This window comes from Argiope bruennichi, chromosome 7 (assembly GCF_947563725.1).
Source record: "Argiope bruennichi chromosome 7, qqArgBrue1.1, whole genome shotgun sequence".
NCBI classification, from domain to species: domain Eukaryota; kingdom Metazoa; phylum Arthropoda; class Arachnida; order Araneae; family Araneidae; genus Argiope; species Argiope bruennichi.
The window spans coordinates 130,311,331-130,331,913 of NC_079157.1; the positions used below are offsets into that span (position 1 = coordinate 130,311,331).

The following is a 20,583-nucleotide window of genomic DNA, read 5'->3' on the forward strand; positions in this document are numbered from 1 at the left end:
GCGCTAGACCACTAGCGCGAGTGTAATTAAAAGAGTGATGTCATTCGAGTGTTTGCTCTTGGAGGAGAAGGAGTTACTGAGCAGAGTAACTCGAACGAATCTGAAATAAATCTGTTAAGTTTTCTATTTGCCTATTTATTGAAAGCACTCACGAACCAGCCACGACATTTGGCGCAGTCGACAGGATTGAGAATCGAGTGCTATTTTTGACGAACTTGAAATCGAACTTTATTCGATAAAAGTGTGTGCTTTCGGTATCGATATGGCCTTCCTAGGCAGTGCGAAAAAAGGAAGATTTGAAGTTGTTGGCGGAAGAGCTGGGTGAAACTGTTTCATTAGAGATGGAAATTGTGGACCTAAAAAAATTAATTACTGGAAGTGAAAATTACGAGGAAGAGTGTGAAGAAACAAATGATAGTTATCATAGAGGATAGAAAAGAGAGAGATCAAAAACGAAAGTAAGAAGAACGAGAATTTGAAGAAAGAAAAATTAAAGAAGAGTGGGAATTGCAGGAGAAAAAGGCACAAGAAGAATGAGAATACGAACTTGAGAAACTGAAGCTGCAATATTCCAGTGTACCCGTGGATGTCGAATTACCAACTCCCAAGATAGAACTCATGCACGTGATGCAAAAATTCGATGAAAAGAACAATGATATCAGTTTATATTTGCTGTTGTTCGAGAGACAAGCCGAGTGGGCTCAAATAAAACGAGATTACGTGTCGCATCTATTAGGATTAGTGCCAACGGATATAACCCAACTCATCGCTCGAGAGCCAATCGAGAAAGTTAAGGACTACGACCACATCAAGAGTTTATTAGTGAAACGATTTAAACTCAGTCCGGAAAAATTCAGGCAAACGTTTATGACTCATTTTAAAAGACCGGAGACTACCTGGTGCGATTTTACTTACGAACTTAAAAATTATTTTGAGCAATGGATTCAAGGATTGGAAATAACTACTTTTGAAAGTTTGTCGTGTTTAATCATAACAGAACAGATAAAGCGAAAAGTACCTACGGATATTAAAGAACATTTTATTGATGTTTGGTCACAAATCCAAACGAAACTGCAAGCAAATTAGATGATTATGAAAATGTGCGATCAAACAATATGAGGAAAAAGAAAGAACTATATCAAGAGAATAACTTTTCTAAACATCAAACCTACGACGAAAGAGAAGAGAGACATTTTTCGGAACGGAAATATGTACCCCCACATCAACGAGAATTCAGAAACAAAAACTTTCATAAAAACGAAACTACAAATTCAAGAAAAGTAACAAGACTGTTACGTTTGTGGATTGTCGCATTTTGCTAGAGACTGCCCAAATAGACATAAAAAATCGCAGTTGAGAGAATCTGCGGCAGAAAAGAAACGGGAAGACATTTTAACCGCGGAAATTCAGTCGGAATTAATTAATGGTGAAAAAAGCTTAAATATCAACCCTTTACAATACGTTGATATTTGTGTGGATAATAGAGAACTGAAAACCCTAGTTGACTCAGGTGCTATGATACCAGTTTTAAATTCTAAATATGTGTCAAGTGAACAAAAAGAAAAGATCATTTTAAAAAGTGCATTTGGAGAAAGGATTAACGCTATTCTTTCGAGTTTTCAAATATCATCAGGATTTTCCAAGCCTATTGAGATAGTTGCAGCTATCACGGATAGAATTCAAGAGCAATTCATCCTCCCCCCCCCCCCCCCCCCTCTGTATTAAACTTATTGGGAGAAAGCATAAACCACAGCCGCAGCCAAAACACGTCTGGATTAGAGCGAGGCCGTGCGCGAAAAAGACAAGAGCGCTACCTAGAGGAGGCCATTAACATGAGAAATTTAGCTGCTGTGACGTCACAGCGTAAAGCCTTCATTTGAGTGCTTGCGATTGGAATGCGCGCGTGATTTAAAAAAATACATATCGAAATTCCGGTGTATTCTTGGATTAACTCATTCTAAAGTAAGTTTTTTAAATTTATGTTAGTTCCATACAAAAATACAATATAGTTATATTTTAGAGTTAACTTTGATTGCAATATTTTTAGATATAAAGTTGTTTTTGTATTTACTAACGTGGTGACAAGTCTAATTTGATGCTTTAATTGTTCATTATATTATCTCTACATTATCGTTTATTTCATTGTGTAATTTAAGCATTCCTTAGCTTCTTCTAAAGCTTAAAAATTTCAATAGCTTCTTTTAAATGTAAGCATTTCATAATGGTTAGAAATTAGTGTTATTCTCGGAGATCGGCTAAGCCTAAAGTACGGAAAAAATCAACTCGCTTGTGCGGGCCGAGCAAAACGAAATTGTTCGGCTGAAAATTAACGGACTTTTTCTCTTTATGTAAAATATACATAATTTTTTTTAAATTCAATTGTGAACTAAACAAAATTTTTGTACATTTTTTGTAGGACCTGTGCCCCATTATTAAGAAAGTCTGGTTTACTTATGGGTAAAGGTAGAAAATGTTGCGTCCCGGGCTGTAATTCTAATTACAACAATACAGACAATTATGTCTCATCATTTACTTTTCCTAAGGATGAGGTGAGGAAAAGTCAGTGGGTTAAAAGCATTAATAGGGCAGATTTTATTCCTAGTTCAACTGCTGTAGTTTGCATAAAGCATTTTAGCTCAAAATTCATTATTAAAGAAGATCGTGTAATTAGAGATGATGGTAGTGAACTTGTTGTACAAAGACAGATTCCAAAATTATCCCATGATGCATATCCATCAATATTTCCTAACCAACCTTCTTACCTTTCTCACGAGCCGTCTACTAGTAGAAAATCTCCATCTGAACGGATAAATGCCTTGAAATTAAGAGATGAACAAAAGTTTGCTGAATGGTGTGCAAATGACACTATTAATTCTTTTGAAAATTTTCAGGAAATGTATGCTAAAAAACTTAGTGATGGCTGGCTAAACATAAACAGATAATTTCGTCTTGTGTTACAGATTAGACACTAACCAGTGTCCTCGTATTGTTATTTCCTTGAAAATATATACGGATTTAACTGTCGAAATTTGGCATGATTCTGTGTTATTGAAGAAAAATTCTTCCCTTTTTATTTTGGGAGAACATAATAAATGTGATCGATGGACAAAATTTGATAGCTTGTTGAGTTGGTTAGCTGCATTTAAACTAAACGATGTCAAACTAAATGAGAAAATAGAAAATGCTATGCATTTAATAAAAGATGCATGTTCTCAGCAAGAGGATAGTGATAAGATTTTATTTTTCAGTGTAATAATAGAGCAATTGAAATTAACATTATCATCTAAGCACATTTATTCCACACAGTTTCTTCTTCTTGTAGCAAAATTTTATTTTTGCTATCCTGCAGCTTATAGTTTCATACGTAGTTCAAAAATTTTAATTTTACCTCATCCTGTCTACTTAAAAAAATTATCCAATGCATTGAAGGGCCCAAGTAGTGTTTCTAACAATAGTCACATAGTATACCTTCAAAAAAAGAATGAGATGCTATCTCTCCATGAAAAACTTGTCTGTCTTCTTTTAGATGAAATTTATGTAAATGCCGGTTTACATTATAAAGGAGGAAAACTTCTAGGGAAAGCAGAAAATGCCAATGAACAAGCTAACACTGTCCAAGCATTTATGATAACTTCTTTATTTTCAAATTATAAAGAACTAGTTGCCTTAGTTCCCATGAAAAATCAAACAGCTGATGATCTTTATTGCCAAACCCTAAATGTTCTAAAACTCTTAAATGACTGTAAATACAATGTTTTATGTTTAATTTCTGACAATAATAGAGTTAATAGAAATATGTTCACTCAGATGTGCCAAGGAAACCTTGTAAGCTGCATATCAAATCCTGTACAGCCTGATAATAAGTTGTTCTTTTTATTTGACACAGTTCATCTTATTAAATCTGTTAGAAATAATTGGTTTAATGAAAAAGCCCTTGGGCAAGTTTTATGTTTTCCTTCACCTGAAAATCCATCTAAAATCTCTTTAGCTAAGCTTCAAGATCTGAAAAATATTTATGAAAGAGAAAAATCGAATTTGATTAAGAATGCACCGAAGCTATCCCAAAAAGTCTTGTATCCCACTTCATTTGAAAAACAAAATGTGTTACTGGCCTTAAATATATTTCATGAAAGCAATAGTGCTGCATTAGCACACACAGATGAAGATACCATGGGAACTAAGGAATTCATTGATCAGTTTTTAAAATGGTGGAATATAGTTAATGTTAAAAATTCTGAAAAAGGTAAGAGGTTGAAAAATCCATTTTGTGACCCAATTAAGAAAACAGATCAAATGAGTATGGTATTCCTAAACAAATTTCATGATTGGCTTGTTTCCTGGAACAAAAAATGTGCATTACCATTAAAAGAAAGAAAAGAAGTAGGGCTACCAGGTAAAGGTGGTAAATTGTCTAAGGAGACACAATTTGCTCTTCAGTTTACCACAAAATCTTTGATAGATATTGTTAATCATATTTTCAAAGAGCATACCCCAGAATATATACTATTAGGTAAATTCCAAACAGATAGTCTGGAGGCAAGATTTGGGCAGTATAGACAAATGTCTGGGGGAAATTATAATGTTTCATGTCTTCAAATATTTGAATCAGAAAAGAAACTAAAAATTGTAGATTGGATAAATTTTCATTCAGAAAAAAAAGGGGAATTTCATATAAAATCTTTGGAAATTTTTGAGACCACTCCAGAAACTTCAGTAAATTTTGAAATTGATGTTGAATTCTATGAAGTTTTCGACACAACCACTGATGTAGAAATTTCACCAGAGGAAATGCCTGCATTAATTTATGTTTCAGGGTATGTTGCCAAACATGCTAGTCAGAAATTGAATTGTGAACTTTGCATATCAAAATTCATTACAAAAAAAGATTTGGAATATGAAATCCCCTCTGCTTTAAAATATGTTTCGCTTCTAGATCGAGGAGGCTTAAAATGGCCTACTGAATATGCTTTAGAAATTTTTGTGGAAAGTTTCCAAATTTTCAATAAATTAATTCGTAAAGAATTTGAAGAGAAATTTTTAAAAGTCAGTAATCATAAGCAGCTATTGGAACATTTGATTTTTGAAAAAATGGAATTGTTAAGTTCCATTCCTGAAATTTCATGTAAATGTAACAGTAATTTTGTTCTAATTGTAAAACATTATATTTCTATCTCAGCTAATATATTTTTAAACAACTGCACTAAACTTAAGAATGACCAGCTTAGAGCTAAAAATTTGAAAAGAAAACTGTCAACTTTTTCGTAGTAGGATAAACTTTAGGATATTAATCCTTTAGCAAATGAAGGAAATAGACCTACCGGGGAACCCACCTTCGCTTAATATTTCTGAAAAGGGGTAGTGCATCTAGAAACAGTACCTCCAGGGTGATGTGGAAAGCTGTTTCTAACAATTTAATTAGAAATTTATGTAAATAAAATTAAATAATTTATCGTTTTTGTATATTTTTTCTCAAAACACTGGATTATCCATCATCAGAATTTCCTGCTTTGAACTAATCTTTTTAAAACTGATTTTTTAATGAAATATCAGTTTTTTGCATATGCTATTTTATGAATATGAAAGAAAAATGTTATTTGGTTTCTGGTACTTTTTCTCTAAACAATGGGTAATCTACTATCAAAATTCATTTCTTGCAATTGAAATTTGTGTCAAAGCCTTTTTAAAAGTTTTTTTATTTTACTTGTACTATTTTTTCAAATATTTATTTTAATTGATCGTCGATGTTAAAAATTCATTCAGTAATAAGTAACTGCCAAAAACTTTGTTTTTCTGTTGTGTTTCTGTAAATGCGATTTGATTTGAAAGGGAACTTATGGATTTAAAGATATAAATCCCCAATTCATTTCAAAGGTCTTCTTAATCTGCAAGAAAATAAATGTTTAATTAAAGAAGTTTTATGAATTCTTAGTTTTTATCGGCTATTCAGTCCGAGGTTAGTTTGGATCCGTAAAAAAAGAAAGACGAAATAGTTAGTTTCTGCATAGGAATAGAGTTTCCTACATCACCAACAGAGCTAAGCAGAGGCTTTCGACTGTGACGTCACGAATTCAACCTTTCGGCCTCCTGCATAGCTACTTCTGCTTATCTTTTTCGCGCACGGCCTCGATTAGAGGCGCCGATGGAAGAGAGCTTTGATGAACTTATGATTTGTTGTGGAGTTAGTCAGAGCGAAGAACAACCGAGCGGAAATGAAAGCGATTCTTTGGATAAGAAAAACAAAATTAATGCGTTGAAAGAAGAACAAAGAAAATGTGATACTATGCTGTCAGTAAGAAAAAATTTATCCCTTGGAAAAGGAAACTTTTTTATGAATGATGAATTAATATTCCACTGGGATAAAATAGGCGAAAAAGTGAATCAGTTGGTTTTGCCCAAAAATAAAAGACAGCAAGTTATTAAATTAGCACATGAATCAATTTTCGGATGCCATATGGGATTAAAAAAGACTAGTGAAAGAATTAAATACAGTTTTTATTGGCCAAATATGACAGATATCAAAAACTTTTGTAAATCCTGTAAAGAATGCCAGTTGAGGAGTCCGGAAAAAATGATTGATATAATTCCTATTACTCCTGTTCTCCGTCCGGAATTGCCATTTGAGATAGTAAATATAGATCTAATAGGACCCATTGAACCCCCTTCTGCTCGTCGGCATAAGTATGTATTATGTCTAATGGACCAGCATTCTTGATGGCCTGAGGCTATCCCTCTTCGTTCGTTAACGGCTAAAGCTACGTGTGATGCTTTATTGGAGATATTCATGCGGACTGGAATACCCAATGTTATTGCAAGTGATAATGGAACGAACTTTATTTCTAAGTTAACCCAGGAATTCATGAAAAGATTAGGTTGTGCTCCCAGATTTACGACGCTTAACCATCCAGCTGGGAATGGCCTTATAGAAAGATATAATAGGGTGTTCAAAAATTCACTCCATCACATTATCAGAACTGATCCGAGTAATTGGGATAAATACATTCCATATATGCTTTTTGCATACAGGGAAGTTCCTAACTGTACGACGGGTGTTTCGCCATTCAAGTTGATGTATGGACGTGAAGCACGAGGACCTCTGTGTTCTAAAATCGAGCTGGTGTGGTGATATTGCCATTCCGTTAAACATGGAGAAATCAGTTGTGGATTATTTACAGGAGCAAAAAATAAACTTAGAAAGAGCTGCAGAGGAAGCATCTCTCATCGCTTCTGGTAAACAGCAGGCATATGCAGAATATTTTAAACGCCGAACAGCTTCTAAGGAATTTAAGCCAGGTGACCAAGTTTATTTATTAATACCTGATTCATCGAACAAACTGTATGCCCGTTGGACTGGTCCTGGAGAAATTATCGAGCATTGTCATGCAAATAAAATGCGGAAATACTACCCAAGAATTAATGCTGTAGGTATGATCTTTGAAGATGATGCAGACTTTGGAGAAGTTTATTCAACCCCAGTTATAAAAATGTATGTTACTGGAAAGAGATATTTAATCAAGTGGATTTGCGACATCTTTCTGAGGAAGTGAAATGTCAAATCTTGAACTTATTGCGAAATCATCATTCAATATTTACCGGACAAGTTAAGAGTTGCAAAGGTTGGTCATCACAAGATAAAATTAGAGGACGATAAAGAAAGGAAAAAACCTTACGTGTACAGGATTCCTGAAGCTTTGAAACCTCAAATAGACTCCCAAATCGAAGAACTACTAAAACTAGATCTAATTGAAGAGAGCTCAGCTGACATTGCTTATCCTATAGTCTGTGTAAACAAGAAGGATGGATCTATCAGGATGTGCGTGGATTATCGAGCTTTGAATGCAGCAACTAAAACCGACGATTTCCCCATGGAAGACGCAACGGAATTAATATATTCCATAGGACAGGCAAATGTGATTAGTGTGTTAGATCTTTTGAAAGGGTACTATTCGCTTCCCATGGAAGAAGATTCGCGGGATTTTACATCTTTTAAGACCCATAGAGCACAATATCGTTTTAAGGTAATGCCTTTTGGGCTGAAAAATGCAGCTGCAACTTTTCAAAGGGAAATGAACAAAGCATTGTCGCCATACAGAGAATTTTGCCGTGCTTATATTGATGACATTGCTATATTCTCCAATGATATTCCCTCTCACTTGAAACATCTTCATTTGGTGCTGGATAGATTGGAAGAGCTGCAATTCACTGTTAATCTTTCAAAGTGTGCTTTCACGAAATCTGAAATTTCATACCTGGGACATATAATTGGCTCAGGAAAGCATCAAGCTGATCCAGCTAAGTTAGAAACGATCTCTCGTTTGCCCGTACCTGAAACCAAGAAACAACTACGTAGTGCTCTTGGCCTGTTCAACTATTATCGTGATTATATTGCGAATTTCGCCGAGATTGCCTTTCCATTAACGGAACTAACAAAGAAAAGGAGCCCTGATGTATTACCGTGGTGTGAAATGCATAGTGTTGCTTTTGAAAAATCTCTACACACTTCGAATATGAGCAAACCTTTTGTGATTCATTGTGATGCCTCGTCAATCGGGATTGGCTCGTGTTTATCACAGACTGTTGATGGAAAAATGTGCCCTATCGCTTATGCAAGTCAAAAATTAAACAAAAGCCAACAATCTTGGTCGACAATCGAACGGGAAGCATTTGCTATAGTTTGGAGCTTGAAAAAGTTTGAAACCCTTGTGTTTGGATCCGAGATCCACATTTTTACCGATCATAACCCCCTTCCTTATCTGACCAAGTGCGCTCCTCAGTCATCTCGACTACAAAGGTGGGTATTTGCCTTGCAGAGATTCAACATAACATTAAAACATTGCCCTGGTTCTAAAATGCCGCATGCTGATGCGCTGTCACGTTTATTACCAAAATAGACTGAAAAACATTTTTTTAGTACTAATATCCTTTTTCTGTTTTATATATCAATATGGGATTAGTGACTATAAAATAATAATAATTTATGCTTGATATTATGTATATTTGTTTTAATGTTTTTTTTATTATCATTTTCTTAATATGTTGAATAATTGGTATTTGCAAGTTTAAGAGTATAATGTGCAAAACTGTTTGAAATAAGATTAGTTACAGGAATATAACTTTTTCTAGTGTTTGTTATAAATTTTCATTCAGCAGTTTTGGTTATATTTGAAATATTATTTGAGTAATATTAATCAAGTGAAATCCTTTCTTAATTATGTGATTCTTAATAATGTTTACTAAGTGATTATATTCATTATAAATTTGTGTTTATTAGTTGATAAGTGATTATATAGTTATTGAGTATATATTAATGTATATTAACAGATAAGTGAGTTTCTTATTATCAAGATGGTATTTATATTCAATTGTGCATTTCTTATTTTACCTCATTGCTTTCTTAAATGTTTATTAGTTATTCATTCGAGTTAACTTTGCATTTGTGTTTATTTTTATTTTGATAATTTGATGTTATTAGATACGTTTTAAGATCCAATTCATAATTTTAATTCAGAGGTATGTTTATGTTTTCATATAAACATTACTCTTACGTTGGGGGTGTAGTGATTGGATTTTGAAGCGTTAAGAAATAAATGTTCATAGATGGCGCTAGACCACTAGCGCGAGTGTAATTAAAAGAGTGATGTCATTCGAGTGTTTGCTCTTGGAGGAGAAGGAGTTACTGAGCAGACGAACTCGAACGAATCTGAAATAAATCTGTTAAGTTTTCTATTTGCCTATTTATTGAAAGCACTCACGAACTAGCCACGACAGAAAGTATGCAAGAAAGTTCCAAGAAACTACTTCTGCTAATGCCTCATGCATTTGCAGATGATATTAAGCCATTTCTTCAAATGTATCAGAAAATATCGGAGGATCTCTCTTTGCCTTTTTATGCATCTGATATACGTAAGTTAGTAAAGCTTCAATTATATTTTTTCTTTAAGTTTTAAAAGAAAATTTCTCAACTGAAATAATTTATTTTCAGTAAATTGCTAATGCCAGCTTAATTTTTCTAATAACACCTTATATTTTGCAATTGATAAAGTGAATGCAGGTATAAGTGGGAACAGATTGTTGCTAGTCTTGCATTCAACAAATGAAATATCCAATAAAGTTGTATGTGGTAGTCAATGGTATAGACAGTTCTATGTGTCCAGTGGCACAGAGAAAAATGTTCCTCATGAGTTTGCTGTTAGCTCAAATTCACTCTCAAAATAAAATTGCCTTAGTTTTTGCGCATCCAGCTACAGCTTTGGATGGTGAACATTGAGCATTTGACGCTCAAATTGTTACAAAAATATAATTTCCAGAAATTAAAATTTATAATATTTCCAAAGGTACTGGCACAATTAAAGTGCTTCAAACTGATGGAATGTACCTTGTCACATAAGAAATTGCTGGGTCGAACTCTTCAAGATTTACAAGCTAATGCAAATTCCTTCAGTGGAGGTCTCATTTTATTAATCAAGTGACACCCAACAATCTCTATCAATCACATACAAATTGACTGATGGCATTATGAATACAGACAAGATTTTAAATAATTCAATTGAGTTTTTAAATTTGTTGGATTTTTCTGGCGTGTCATTGCACAAATTGCCTCTCAAAATCAATGCATGAATAATTGTTAATCAATTCAACTTAAATTAATTAATCAATTCGACATGAATTAATTAAGTATTACATAAAAATTTGAAGTATGAATATTAACAAACACTGGAATTTCAGAAATTGCTAATAGAAAGAATGGCTTATGGGATGCAAAGAATTTGCTCAAAGAACCTGCTCAATTATTCATCTTTCCCTCCTAAAACCACAGCCAAACATCTCCAAAGGAATTTTCTATACACAAAATTCCATACACATTTTACTTAATAAGACAAAATATTTCAATTTGCCCAGCATTAAGGCCATCATTATTCAAGAGGCATTGCATAAAGACATAATAATTAATCTCCAAATTATATATGCCATAAAACAAAATTTGAAAAGAAAATGAGATACTTCGAAATACAGAATAAATCTGGAGTACAATAATATAACATTACAAAAATGTTTATTAAATGTTTCAGGTACTTACTGCCATTCCCAAATTTTTTTAGCCTTTTCAGGATTCCTATTTAAATTAATATAGAGAGCCTGTGGTTCACCTCTTTCTACATCAGCAACTCTATGTCCGCTTCCATTATTTCTATAGGAGCCAACTGGATCGAAGACTAATATTATTCCAAAAATCATGATTCCAAGAACAACCCAACTACAAATTGCTATAACCTAAAATAAACAAAACAATAAAGTTAGTGCAATCTGATATAATAATGCTATAATTTCTTCCACAAGCATCACTTATAGAAACCATCAAATAGCTGTAAGAGTGGTCACTGCTTAGTTAAATTGTGCAAAGCCACAGTTAAATGATATTGAATTTAATGAAGCCATTTGTTCAAATATGGATAATTTAATTTAAATTTTAGTTTGTTTAAATAAATCATGATGTCCTACAGAAACATTTTGTTAAGTGAAACTTAAACAAAAATAATCTATAGGAATTTTTTTTAAATTCCTTTGCATTTAATATTATTTAGACGATATAATTAAATCATAATTCAGTTTAATACTATCATTAAAAAGCTAATTATATTTAAAACCTTACAGACTGCTATTTCAGACTGTTACTGTAAAGAAAAGAACTTTCCTAAAGAGTGGCAAATCTCATTAACTAGACTAAATGAAAAAAAAATCCCCAATATTCTTATAATGCATTTAAGCAGTTACAAAACATGCAGTAGTTGATCCAATGTCTAAAAAGGCATATTTGTTCCGAAGGAAAATTATTGAAACCAAACTTTTATTCATAATTTTTTATTTTCAGAAGAAAAAATATTTTATGGTTGCACTAGGAAATGTGTTAAAAGCAAACAAACAACTGAATACATATTAGAAATATAATTCAAAACAAATATAATAATATATTTATCTACAGGATTAAGTCATTAGTTGAACACAGGTAAAAATCATGAAGAAGAGAAACACAGAAAGAAAAAAGATGTATGATGAAACTTGATTTCGAATTAAGTTAAATTCTAAAAAGACCAGCAGAGTTAGGATGATTATATTAAAACTAGCTGAGGAGGCTAGTTGGAGCAGAAAAATGGTAATGGAACAGATAATATTGAGAATTAATATAATTTCTATATTATATATTTCTATTATATATATTGTATATTATTTAAATGATGTTGCATTAAAAATAACAAATTCAGAAAACAACAATTTAAAGACTTTAAAAAAGGCATTCTTATTACAACAATTAAATAATAAATTAATTTTCTAATATCCTCTTTAGAAATCAGAATTTAAAGAGTTTTTAATTAATTTTTGTATAGAAAATGCTTCATAGTTTTATTATCAAAAAGTTAAACATAAATATTCAAGCACTAAATTTACCTGGACTAAAGTGATCACTTCTTTTGGTTCACAAACATGATCTGCAGGTGTAAAAGCCCATTTAGTACCTATTCCATTCCATACTATTTCCATTATCATAACCAGTAAACGAAGATATAAAATTTTGCATAGATGCCTCCTTGGTCTAGTCTAAAAGAAAAAATAGTTAACATCATTTCAAATATACAGAATGTAATGTAATAAAATGTAGGAAATATAATTTTTAATCCAAAGATCCTTGATATAGAGTCACAATAAATGAATTAAAAGAGACTAAAGAATTTTTGATCTTGACAGCAGAATTAGTTACACATGCTTGTTTTAATTCATTAACTCTTACACTTGTAAAGATTAAAGAATAATAAAAGACTAATATCCAATGATTATTAGCCAATAAACATTTCAAATTTATAAAATTGGATGAACACTTTTACAAAATATTCTCATGATTGGATAACAATTCACAGAACAAATGCATGTAGAAAAAACTATAAATAAGGTACAGTTCAAAGCATTTTGTTTGTTGATGCTACTGCAGGAAATGTGAGTAAAGGAAAAAGGACACACAAAAGAAAATGCGAAAGAAAGTATTATTGAAATAAAATTAAAAGTTAGAAGCATAAATAACTGCAAAAAATTATAATAAATATAAACATATGAACAGAAAATATGTGTTACACATATGGACTGCAAATCACATAAATGTTCGTTAATTTATTTTACAAATTTTTAATTCCCATTATGCAATATTTTTTAAAAAAGAAGTTAAACTGTTGATTCACCATATATTTTGCTGCTTGAGATTTGAATAAAAATTTGAAAGCAAGTATAATTAAAGAAATAATTGTTATATACAATGGTTCAAACAATTAAGAATGTACTTACTTTTCTTGATAAATCCAATTTTTATCATAAATAACACTTTACCAAAGAGTTCAAATATGTTTTTATTTTTACACAAACATTTAAAAAATAAGAAGAAAACATCAAAGTTTCATTTAAAAAATAAGAAGTAATCAATAAAAAAATTACTAAAATGAAAAGTTTTAAAAAGATTTTAAATTAAAAAATGCAGATTTCAATATGAAAAAAAAAAATTGAGAATACAACAATGAAAATTTTGAAATATCTGACAAACAAAAAGTGTCAATAATTAGATGCATGTCCTCTGAAGTTATGGACCAATATTCTTATTCAACAAACTGTTATTCGACCAACTTTTTGATGTTATCTGAAGATATTTTAACCATTCTTACAACATTTGTTTTAAATGGGCTCTGTTTCTTATTTCATGTTTCTAAGTACTGTGTCAAATGTGTCACATAAGTTTTCTATGACAGTGACATCAGAAAAATTGTGGTGGAGTATGAAATTGTAATTTACAATGAAAAAGACACCACATTTTAATGGCATGTGCTGAATGTTAGAGTCGTTGTCGAGCTGGAATTTGAAATTTGCATTTAAATTGAAATTTTTAGAACTTTAAGATTTTTGCACTCTATCCAAGTAAGTCATATGTTTATAATGCCATCTATAAAAACTAAATTTGTTACCCTAGTTCAAGCTATACAATGCTAAATTCATGATGGAACCCCCAGTAGGTTAAATTATAAGATTTTCTTCCAAAAGTTACTGGTCTTCAATTTTTATTTTTGCTCCTAATATTTCATCTTGCTTTCTTCTTCCATTGTTGACATTTTTCTTCCTTTTTGAAATAGGCTGATTTTTTTTATTGAACCAGAGAATTTTTTTTTTTTTTTTTTGAATGCATTCAATACACCACGAAAATATATTTTGTGATGTACTTGAATGAATATTTTTGAATGTCAAGTGGAATGCAAAATTTCCCTATATATTATTAAGTTCTAAACCTTTTTTTGTTCAAAAAATTTATTCCAGTAAATACATTTAAATAAATTAGTTGTCTTTAGTGACCATCTTGTCTGGATTATTGACTTTTTTGTTTTTAAATACGAATGTGGAATATATATATATTTTTTAAAAAGTCATATTTTTATTTGATCCAATAACATGAATTTAATATATAATAAGTTAGAAAAAATTATAAAGCATGCAAATTAAAAAGTGTATGTATTATGAAATACACTGAAGTGCCAAAAAAATTGGTACACCAATCTAATATCGTGTAGAGCTCCCACGAGAACACAGAAGTGCCGCAACATGGCGTGGTATGAATTCAACTAATTTGTGAAGATATTCTGTAGACAGTTCACACCATGATTCCTGCAGTCCACAAAGCCATGGAAGTGCGAAGTGTTGGGGATCTCCTAGGACAGCACGTTGCAAAACATCCCAGCATGTTCATGTCAGGGGAGTTAGGTGGCCAAGAGAGGGAACGAAATTCAGAAGAGCTACTTCACTCATCAAGCCATTCGGTAGCTACTGTAGACATGTGGGGTGGCGTATTATCCTGGTGGAATAGACCTGTGGGGTGGCGTATTATCCTGGTGGAATAGACCTGTGGGGTGACGTATTATCCTGTTGGACGTCCTTCGGAATGCACAGAGGACATGAATGGATGCAGGTGGTCAGAAATGATGTTAACTTACTGTTGACCTGTCGTGGTCGAGTCTAGACGTATCAACGGTCCCATTTCATGCCAACTGCACACGCCTCATACCATCACAGAATCGCCATCAGCTTGAACAATTCCTTGCAGTCATGAGGGATCCATTGATTCTTGGAGTTTTCTCCACACCGGTACGCAGCCAAACGCTCGATATAATTCGAAATGTGACCCGTCATATCAGACAATGTTTTTCCAATCATTAAGAGTCCAATGAAGGTGTTGGCGAGCCCAGGCAAGGCGCAAAGCTTTGCGTCGCTGAGTCAGCAATGGTACACGACATGGTCTGCGGATGCGAATGTCCATATCAATTAGGGTACGTTGCACAGTGCGTAAGCTGACCATTGTTGTTGGACCTGCGTTCAAATCCGAAACAGTCTGAGGAGGTCTTGAACGTCTATCTTGTGTAATGATTCTTTTCAGCTGTCGAAGATCCCGTTCTGTCAAGGTCTTTTTCCGGCCTCATCGCTGCCGGAGATTTGAAGTTTTACCGGAAACCTAATATTCGCGGTACACTCTTGAAATGATCATGCGCGAAAATCCAAATTCATCGCTACTTCGAAAATGGTGTGCTCCATCTCTCGCGCGCCAACGATTAGTTCCCGTTGAAAATCACTTAAATTTTGATAACCTGCCATTGTAACAGCAAGAATCGATGTAATAGCCACTTCAGACATCTGTTATCTTATATACGCACTGTCGGCCGCATCATGTTACGCAGATTGGTTGAACACCTCCATTATTTGCATACGATTTGCTATACCAGTTTTTCTGTCTCTTCAGTGTAAAAGCAGAAGTGGAAATTTTATTTTAAAATCAATATCCAAAGAAAGAACTTTTTTTAAAACTTCATTTCATTGGCAAAAGCACATGATTGAATGTTTTGATGGATGTGTTTAAATTTCATAACATTAAAAATTGTTACAAATTGTGTATTACTTTAAAAAGATTATTAAAATGAGGAAAATATTATACGGAAATGAAATTGATATCTTTGAAAAGGTTCATTTTTGTGAGATAATAGTTTTAGAAGGTATGATCATTAATTTTCAAAGTTAAGTCACAGTGAATACCCATCAAAGCATTCATTATACCTATTTTCGTTCCTGATTAAACTTTGGTTGAAGTCTAATTCTTAATTTTTTTTACATCTTTTCTCATCAAGAATAGAAGTTTGGTGAGGCAGGGTGTTTCTAATAATATTTTTTAGCTTCTTTAATTAGTGCTGCATTCAATTAAAAAATGCATCGAATTAAAATTAGTGCTGCGTTGAATTAAATATGTAAATAAGTTAAATGAAATAGTTTGAATAATGATTTTTTTTTACATTTGACTGTTGCCCATAGGCAATATGTTATAACAGTAATTTCTGTGCTATTTACGTCAGCTTTATATATTATATATATATATATATATATTAAAATCTAATTTAAACTAAATTAATTTTCTAATTTTTATCTTAATTTAACCCATATTCTCTTATTTCCTGATCCGATTCCACATTTTTTATTTAATTAATTCAATTCCACATTTTTTATTTAATTAATTCAACAAGAGCTTTGTATAACAGCTGAAATTGGCAATTCCCACACTCCGAGTGAAGGGATAAAAAATCTGTCAACCTAATCAAGTACTTTTCAAAGATACCTATTTCCCTCTTACCTAAATTGAGACGTGTAAAGAAATCCCTCTCAAAATCTCACAGTATATAATCATTGGGGATAAATATTTTTATCTCTTTCACACTCTTCGGCTCTTGTATCACTTGTGAACGGACTTCAGTTCGTCCACGCTTCTTGTACATACATTATGCCTCTCGGGATGGAATAAAGGAAAGTTTTTAAAATTACAAATGTGTCTTCTCTCTTTGGCCACGAAACTGCTTAAAAAATATGTAGATTAAAATAAAAATTGTAGATTAAAAATATGTAGATTTCCAAAACTTTACCTTAATTTAGCCCTTCCTAACTTCATTCTAAAATATTCTCTTATTTCGTGATCCGATTCCACTTTCAGTTTAATTAATCCCTTTGTAAAAATAATGCGCCATTAAGAACTACGTTTCAAATGAGAGTGATACTTCGGTACCCTTGAACAGGTGTCAAAGGTCATTCCCTCGGCGCGTGGCCGGAAATCCTATGTTATATAAGGCAAGTCATCATCTTTGCGTCCCTTTTTCCACTTTTCTTACTTCTGTGTGTGCCGCGCTGCGTTTTCTTGTATATAATTATGCCTGCCACTCGGAATAGAATAAAACGAAATTAAAAATACCAAGTCTCTTCACTGTTTCGAACCTGCATTCTATTTCAATCAAAATATGTTACACACACACACACATATATTACTACTGGTGATTTAATAAATAATGTTGAAATATTTCATTTCTAACAAATGCTCTAAAAAAAGTGTAGAAAAGTACACAATGAAGAGCTGAAGTTATGGTTAATATCTAATTCATGTGGTTTTACATGAATCTATAAAATTACCTCGAAAAAGACCCCCCCCCCATACTACAAGCAAAGAGAGGTAAAAGAAGAGTCAAGTAAATGAAAGAAATATATTTTCTCCATACTATCATCATTTACCTAAACGGAGATAAAACTTTTTCCACAGACTTCCAGGTTCATTGAAACTTTTTCAAAGATAAAAGATGAGACATTGTAAGAAAATGTAGTCATATAAATGGGCAGATCGAGCATGGATCTGTCATGTGTCGAAAATTTAAATTCTTTATCTCCAGAAATAATAATAAGCATTTAGACCAAAAAAAAAAATTCTTTTAAGGTCTTTAGATAAGGACCACTAAAAATAAACCGTTTTTAAAGATTTTTATTGATACTACACAACCTGGGTTAATACACAAGTACTGGAAATCTGAATGTCTATTTTGGGCGCTGTTTTTCTGCCTGATTGTAACTGAAATTGGACGCAGAACTCTGATTGTAGTCATAAAATCCCATGTCACATTTCTTATATTTATGCATTTTTCAGCTATCATCATTGCATGTTTGTAAAAGTATATGCTGACAGAATGTCAGTCGTTTTACAGATTCGGTTCTAAATTAAATACATATCTACAGTTCATATGTTAAACTTGTTGCATCAAATTTTATCAATCTAGTTGTCTTCGTTTTGTATTTACCATGTAAATTTAAACGAGGACAGACCTTCTGAATGGATTTCGTACAAAAATTAGAATATAATTTATAAACTAATTTGTTTATAAATTATATACCAAATGTTGCGGCAAGCAAGCAAACAAACATTTTAGCGCAATAACTTTTAACTTGAATGGCATCACCCTTGTTACTGTTGTTATTTTATTAATTATCTTTCTGACGTCTAACACTTACGTATCGATAGAAAATAAATATATATTATACTAAAATCGCTCAACATCCAATTTCATCCGTTTAACTTGAAGCATTTTTAAATTATTATGTTCATAGCTAATCATAATTCCAAAAATGCTTTTTAAGACTCAGAGTTCTGAAAAGTAAAGATCTGTCAGAACCCCAAGTTGGAATTTTTAACAATTAGGATATTTCCGCTTTGTATTACCAAAAACAAAATTGTGAATATTAATAAGCTCATTCATTCATTCTTACCTGGACGACTGTTCCTCTTGAACTGATCCAAGCAATGAGGGCATCCAACAACAGAATGAAGCCCAGCCCCGCTAACGAGAGGATCAGGTAGGTGTGAAGCAGCCTCTCTCCGGAGCATTTCAAGTGAGGCAAGTGCTTCAGAAATAAAACGAGCACCACCACAAACCTGAAAAGATCTTCATTTAAAACAGTACAATAAATAATTCTTTCTTCTCTCACTTTTTTTTTAAGTATTAGTGCCAATAAAAAAAATCTATTTTGATATTCTTTGAAGAAGAATATATGCTACAGAATATATGCTAGACGTTCTTTATAAGGCTAGATTCAAGAAAATTCGTGTGTATGTATGTATGTGAAATTCCAATTAAGGAAATATAAACTAGGTCACCATTTTGTTCTTGCAGTATAAGTGCATTGCAAATATCAACTCTTTTATCAGAGCAAGTTATTTTCTTGAAAATGTATGTTATTATAAATAACTTATTATGAAAATTAAATTCATACATTCTAATTTTGTAATTTAAATTCAGAATCTTGTCGTTTGGATTAGTTTTGGTTCAATGGAACAAGAGCTAGATTTGATTAAGCATACAACATAAACGGTAGCATTTAACTGAAATCATCTAAATTATGGCAATATCCGTCCTTACACTTCCAATAATGCGACTGATAGCACTGAAAAAGTGTTATAAATTTGCATTGATAGAACTTAGTTTCATTATTTTTTTTTAATCGGTAGTACTTTGGAGTTGCCAAATGCAGATGATCCTGAAAATACAAATATTATGTTTCAACTGTTCCTAAAAAAGAAATATTAAGAATAAAATTCAATGAATTCGTGTAGGAGGGCAAAACTCCTTCACACCACTCATTGTGTTTACCAAGCAGCTTGTCCTAAATTGGACCTTGTGCCAAAAAACCATATATCATATTGTGTTTACCAAAATCCCATCAAGATTCCCCTTCAATTAATTAAAATTCGAATACATTATTCAACTATATATTAATGTTTTAATTATATGAAATATATGCCTGCGATACATTAGGCCGCGGTGGGTCTCGGCTTGGGAGCCGGAGGGTTTCAGATTCCAGACCCAATTCCACCGAAGAACCGGCGTATAATCGGGTATGGCGCACGTTAGATCCGTCGGGGCAAAACGTCCCCTCGCTGGTGCAGCGTGGAAGTTTGGAGAAGGTGGATCTCAACTCAGGTGTCGTCCTCGCCATCTGACTGCAGTTCAAAATGACGAGGTCCGTCCCAAAATAGCACTAGCGTCACTTTAAAACGGGACGTTAGTATAATTGAACTAAACAAGCCTGTGTTAAATTAGGTTTTGAGCTAGTGTAATAGCAATATGCGTATTTCAAATACTATTATCATTTGGCATTTCATCAGTTCTGCCACTATAAATTCTTCTCCGCTCTCTGGTAGAAATATCATAAATTCATCTAGTTTTTAAAATCAGAATTTTGAATAATTTCTTCGATTATGCATATATTTGTCAAAATATCATTGGGCCGAATTGACATAGGATAGTAAGACTGTTCCTGTATTCTTTACAGTACATTTTGCAAAATGGCTACTAAAGAAAACTCGTGGTTGCTTCCTTTTCTCCAATATCTTTCACATTTTAGAAGCATAGAAATATAGAAGATTTTTTCAAAGCCATTTTGGAACACATACATGATGACAATGACCCTTACCATAACTATTTACCTTTAATTACCCTTAACTAAATCTCTATCTTTACTAATTTAAAATGAATTGTGTTTGTATCATACTGTATAGGCGAGCTACATATAGTTACCAAATTTGGCTTTGGAGGGTGGCAATGTGCACCTCAGAGTAGTTTTATGTTAAAAAAAATTAATTAAAAATTAAGCTGAATTTTGGCATTTTCTTGAGGTAACTTTCATAAATATTACATTAAAAAATAATTTTTACAG

At 32.4% G+C, this 20,583-nt stretch overlaps 1 protein-coding gene across 6 annotated transcripts in view; it reads right to left on the reverse strand.

Moving 5' to 3' along the window:
• The window catches only part of LOC129975076 (diacylglycerol lipase-beta-like), a 79,283-nt gene that overhangs the window by 30,927 nt on the left and 27,773 nt on the right, over window positions 1–20,583 (reverse strand). For all 6 annotated transcript variants that reach the window (XM_056087974.1, XM_056087973.1, XM_056087971.1 and 3 more), the window contains 3 exons: window positions 18,637–18,802; window positions 12,442–12,591; window positions 11,075–11,268 (listed from right to left, as the gene is read on the reverse strand). In XM_056087974.1, coding sequence (XP_055943949.1) covers window positions 11,075–11,268; window positions 12,442–12,591; window positions 18,637–18,802 — 510 coding nt within the window. The remainder of the gene's footprint in view (window positions 1–11,074; window positions 11,269–12,441; window positions 12,592–18,636; window positions 18,803–20,583) is intronic.